The sequence below is a fragment of the Leptonychotes weddellii genome, chromosome 5 (genome assembly GCF_054177405.1).
Source record: "Leptonychotes weddellii isolate Sample4059 chromosome 5, ASM5417740v2, whole genome shotgun sequence".
Lineage (NCBI taxonomy): Eukaryota > Metazoa > Chordata > Mammalia > Carnivora > Phocidae > Leptonychotes > Leptonychotes weddellii.
In genome coordinates, this window is record NC_138373.1 from 55,451,213 (window position 1) to 55,457,212 (window position 6,000).

At 44.3% G+C, this 6,000-nt stretch overlaps 1 protein-coding gene across 2 annotated transcripts in view; it reads right to left on the reverse strand.

Annotated features, from left to right (window-relative positions):
- The window catches only part of APBB1IP (amyloid beta precursor protein binding family B member 1 interacting protein), a 115,813-nt gene that overhangs the window by 14,303 nt on the left and 95,510 nt on the right, over positions 1-6,000 (reverse strand). Inside the window, exons 11-12 of one of the 2 annotated variants that reach the window (XM_081820757.1) lie at positions 5,058-5,156; positions 4,367-4,490 (exon numbers count right to left, since the gene is read on the reverse strand). In XM_081820757.1, coding sequence (XP_081676883.1) covers positions 4,367-4,490; positions 5,058-5,156 — 223 coding nt within the window. The remainder of the gene's footprint in view (positions 1-4,366; positions 4,491-5,057; positions 5,157-6,000) is intronic. The other variant, XM_081820758.1, reaches the window with a different exon arrangement.

The window sequence follows — 6,000 nt, forward strand, 5'->3', positions numbered from 1 at the left end:
AACAGATTATTAATTATGCCTGGCTAGTAAAGGATAATTCACTGTAGACCTGAGGATAGGAAGGAATTAGCCACATGAAAGAAAAAATATCACAGAGGGAACAGCATCCGAAGTCCCTAAGAAACGATGGTGTCTGGGGCTTTGAAGAACTAGGAAAAACAAGTGGCCCATGAGCCAGGAACAGGAAAACACAGGGGTGGAAAGAGGCAGCACAGCTGGGCGAGGCTCTTGATATGCAGGCTTGGTTGGCCTTGCTAAGGATTTGGCACTTATCTAGATAAAGGGCAGTGGGAAGCTTCTGAAACGCTACCGGCAGGGGAGAAATCACATTTACGTTTAGAAAGGTGACTCAGGGCGGGAGAGAAGTCTGCAAATGTAGGGAGTTGAGCTGGTACACCACTACCACGGGAGGCCAAGTGAAAGATCACGGCAGCTTAGGTTTGATGGGGATGGAGATGAACAGACCTGGACAGATTTGACCGATATTTAGAAGGTAAAATCAACAGGATTTGGGGGTGACTGGATTTGGGCATGAGTGAGCTTTTCTTGCATGTGTCCTGCATAAGCAACCGGGCAGATGATTATTATTTACAGAAACTCGAGAACAACAATGGAAGAGCAGGTCTGGAGGGTAATATGATGAGTCAGTTTTACAGATGTTGAGTCTGATGTATCCAAGTGGAGCCATTGAGCAGACAGTTGGATACGTGGTTTTGGAGGTCAACAGAGAAGTCTGGGTTGGATTTATATATTTGTGGGTGGTCAGCACAAAGATGGTGCCAGGAGTGGATTTAGACCACTTAGAGAGACAGTGTAACAAGAGAACAGGGTTAGGATGGACTGAGTTGTGGATAATTTAAGGTAGAAGAAGAGTTAGTAGAGGAGGTTAGAAAAGAGTGGCGGGGGAAGTTGGGGGTGAGATGGAAGATCTGGAGTGTGTGCTATCTGGAAAGCCAATAGAGGAGACTGTTTCAGGGAGGAAAGGTCAATCCTGTTGATGCTGCTGAAAGGTCAGATAAGAAGATAAGTTTATAATACTTGCATTTAGCAGCATAGAGGCCACTGGTGGGATTAGCAAGAGCCCTCTCCATGGGGTATTAGAAGCAGAAGCTTGCCTGAAATGGGTCGAAGAGTGAGTGAGGGTAGAAAAGTGGAGGCAGCATATGTGGTCCACCCTTTAGAATAGTTTGGTGGTGGCGGGGGTGGGGGCAGTAGCTGGAGGGAGATGTGGAGTCATAGGAGGGTTCTAAAACTCACTTGCTTGAAGAAGGGAGCAGTGTCGATGAGGAGGACCCAGTAGAGCAGAAGAGAAAGTAGAAGAGGATGGTATAATCTGTCTAATCTTTGTCCTGAGTTCCTGGCACAGAACTTCTAAAACCTGGGTATTTCCAAAGTGACTGGAATGTCTTTGCTATTCAACGAACCCCTAGGATCACATCTGAGTTTATGCCAACAAGATGGCTTGGGATGCGGGTTGGCTATCAGAAACACTAACAGGTGATTGGAGGGTTGGGGGCTTTGAGCTAACCCAACTTCTGGGGAGGGCACTGAAATCAATCATGTGGTTCATGAGAGGACAAAGAAGCTCTGCAGCCAGGACCCTCCGAGACCTTGCCCTGTGTGTGTCTCTTTATTTGGCTGGTCCTGATATGTATCCTTTATAATAACATTATAATAATAAGGATAGCACTTTCCTGAGTTCTGTGTCATTCTAGTGAACTGTTGAAGCTGAAGGGGTAGTGGGAACCCCTAAAATTGTAACCAGTAGGTCAGAAGTGCGGCTGGCATTGGAAGAAAGGCAGCCTTGTTGAGGATGTTGCCCTTGGCCTGTGGGGTCTGAGCTAATTCCAGTGGTGGGCATCAGAGTGATACTGCAGAAGATCAGCCGGTGTTGGAATAGGGGACCAGAGCATGCATGGAAGGACTGGCTCTTGTTAGGAAGTAACATAATGGACGCAGGCTAGGACGGGTACAGATGCAGGGAAGTTGTTGGGTTTTGTGGTGGGAAGTCAAAGGAGTTCCCATTTGATGGTTCCATTTTCTCTGCTGAGAGTGAAGGATTTGGGGGTTGGAAGTCTGAGGAGAGTGAAGAACATTTGAGACAATGAGAGAAACTAGGAATTACATTGACAGGAACAGGTTTTCTCAACATTACTGGCATCTGGGACTAGAAAATTTTTTGTTGTGTGGGGGGCTGTCCTATGCATTTTAGGACAGGCAGCATCCTTAGCCTCTACCCATTAGATATCATAAGCATTTCCCCCAAGGTGTGATAACCAAAATTGTTTCTAAACATTGCCAAATCTTCCCTAGGGGGCAAGGTCACCCTCAGCTGAGAACTGCTAGTCTAGAGAACTGTAGTAAGATCAATAGGCAGTATTAAGGGCCCAGTTGTGGGTGATGTCCAGAGCTCTGTGGTGGAATCACTTGCTTGGTCTTTTTGGTGAGCAGCCCCCATCCTAAAGCTACCAGGGGGTCCACCATGAGTCATCTCATTAGCCTAAGAAAGACACGATGGCTCAGGAAATTCCTTGGGCTCTTGAAGCTTTGTCAGGAATTGAGGCCAAAGACCAGATATATTTCTTTTTTAAAAAATTTTTTTAAATTTAATTTTATTATGTTATGTTAATCACCATACATTACATCATTAGTTTTTGATGTAGTGTTTCAGATATATTTCTTACTGAACCACAGAGATAGTCTGTGATCTGAATGATCTGAATAAATACAGCTGATGCCCAAGATGATCCCCTGAGCACCTGATTGGATATGGCTCTTCCTGGTTGCTGACCACAAAACCCAACTTGCTGACGGATACCTCACTCAGCCAGAACCAGGCTAAGAAACCTGTCTGGGTGACAGGATGATATACAGTACACTAGCTGCTTCATTCTGGGAAATGGCTGATATGCCAATGCTTGTGAAAATTAACTAGAACAATTAGTTGGTAAGAGACAGAGCTATTTGCTAAAGTCAGTGATCCCAATTTCAGAGAAAAATGTTCGGAAGAAAAAATTCTTTGGCTGTCTGGAAAGCAAAGGCATCTTAGCGTTCCCTCGAATCAAAGGACTTACAGCCTTATGGGCTCACCCTCAGTGAGTAAGACCTAAGGCCACAGGATCTGCCTCAGAAATAGCCCAGGAGCCTTTACTGGAATAGAGGCTGGTGCTCCTGGGAGAGATGCCCCAAATGGTCTCAGGGTGCCTCATCCCAAAGAGTGACCCCATCTTGGGAAGGGGAAACTTGACAGCCAAGAACTACAAGTGGTGTTTCACTCCCAAGATGAAGAATGATAGAATTAGGAAACCCAACTCCCAACCAACCCCAGCAACCCTTTATTTAGTAACTCAATAAATATTTACTATATGCCAGGCTTGTAAACTCTGGGAACATAATGTGCAACCTGGTGAAATGGTCTTTTGTCCTTTGGAGACTTAGAGTCCAGTGGAGAAAACAGGCACCAGACACGTTCATGGATACATAAAATAATTACAAATCATGGTAAGTGCTCTGCAGAAAACAGTTTTATTCAGCATAAACACTTCCAGAAACTCACTCTACACAGAGCAGCCAATCTGGACACATCCAGTGAAAATATCTTTAGGTGTTGGGTCAAATCTGCCGTACTGCACCTTCTACACTTTCAAGCTGCTTTTACCCTTTGAGCAGCAAAGAATACATATATTGGCTTTGATATGACCATTCTCTAGCACTGAAGGACAATGACCAGAACTTTCCTGCTGTAAATGGTTCCAGTTCTTTCAACCATTATTTATCATAAAGACAAGGTGTTTGAATTACAGCGCAGCCACGGAGAAGACACTAGACACTTATACCAGCTTCAGAATATCTTCAACTGTGGAGTGCGGGTAATGATCTATACTTTGCAGGGTTGGTGTAAGAACCAGAAATAGTCTATGTAAAATGATGCCTTGCACACACTTCATCTCTCAAAATTCTGTCCTCCTCAAAATACAAACAAGAAGCTGTTATGTTACCATAGAATGTGATGTCCAGGATTGGGTACAAGGCTCTGGCCATGATACCATGAGGCAAAACACTGGGGATTGATCTCGTCCTTTTCGTGGGCTGTCTGCTGGGTGCTAACGAAGCTTTGGACAAATATCACCTTTCTATTCTGATGAGACACAGTATTCTTCTAGTTCACCCTACACTGGTGGTCCCCATCTCATCCACAAGCATATCATGAGAAAAGTGGTTGAAGCTTTGCTAAGAATCACTTACAAAGAAATAGATACAGGTGGGTGTAGAGATCTTGAGCCAACATTTATAAAATGTGTTGGCTATGTTTGAACATGAGCTCTAAGCTTTGAGCAAGTGTCAGGATTTCTTCTTTGCACGGTACCTGTAGCAGGTGGGGCCGGCGGAGCTGGTGGTCCTGCGCTCACAGTGCCCAGGTTTGTCCACCGGGAGGCGAGCCCGGCCCTCGCCATAGCCCGCTGATAGTTATCGTAGAGAGTCTTTCCATACTGGGGAGAGAACACAAAAGAAGCAAGAAAGAAATCCATTTATCCCAAATCCTGCACCCAATTGCAATATATATATATATTGAAGGAAAAAAGTACTTTATAGCTACTTTTTACTTCTTTCCTGAGTTTTCTTAGTGTATTTCAATAAAAAAAATCCATAGATTATTTTCGTGTGTTAAGTGATTTTCCAGATTAGCACAGTCAGTTAATACTTTTACCCAGATGTTAGAGGAGGGCTTTCGCCACCCACTTCTGATCACCGTAGGTCTTCATGTAAATCTACCACAGGTTATGTGTTGTGTTTCTCAACTCAAGCTCTCCACAAGTAAATAAAGATCTGAGAAGCCTCGTGGGAGAGTAAACCCTTGATTCTCAGGTCGTTGGAGAGGTCTGTGTTTCCATCACTCTCACCTATTAAAAAAACCCCGTGGGCAAGAAAGTTAAGATGGTATCATAGCGCTGACCCACTAAGGATGGGTCAGCCATTTCCAAGTAGCACAGAGACTGCACCCAGGTCAGGATGCTGGTATACAACTCAAGACAGGGTGAGTCCACATGCTCTCTCACCTTGGCAATCCTTATTCCCATGACCCACTGGTTTAGGGTTCTCGCGTCGTCACAGCAGAGATATTTGATATACTGGGACTCCTTTTGAATTTGGGGATGCTAGAAAAAAGTAATTTCAAAGACCATTTATAAACTATTTATTAGCATCTTCCGAATTTTTTTTTTAAAAACTTAACAATGTATGTGATTTCCTGAGATGGTGGAAAATTGCTGGTAGCAATTTTAGGATTAGGACTAGGGGTACCTTTTATTTTTTAATTTTTATTTTATTTTATTATTATTATTATTTTTATATTTTTATTTTATTTTTATTTTTTTAAGATTTTATTTATTTATTTGACAGAGAGATAGAGAGCACAAGTAGGCAGAGAGGCAGGCAGAGGGAGAGGGAGAAGCAGGCTCTCCGCTGAGCAGGAAGCCCGACGTGGGGCTCGATCCCAGGACCCTGGGATCATGACCTGAGCCGAAGGCAGCCGCTTAACCAACTGAGCCACCCAGGCGCCCCTATTTTATTATTTTTTAAAGATTTTATTTATTTATTTTGAGAGAGAGTGAGAGAGATGAGGGGCAGAGGGAGAGGGAGAGAGACTCTCAAGCAGACTCCGTTTCCCCGATGAGCGCGCAGCCCAATGGGGGGCTTGACCTCATAAGGAACAGGGGTACTTTTTTTTTTTTTTTAAAGATTTTATTTACCTATTTGAGAGAGAGAGTGAGAGAGAGAAAGAGCACAAGAGGGGAGAGCGGGAGAGGGAGAAGCAGACTCCCCGCCGAGCAGGGAGCCCGATGCGGGACTCGATCCCGGGACTCCAGGATCATGACCTGAGCCGAAGGCAGTCGCCCAACCAACTGAGCCACCCAGGCGCCCCTATTTTATTATTTTTTAAAGATTTTATTTATTTATTTTGAGAGAGAGTGAGAGAGATGAGGGGCAGAGGGAGAGGGA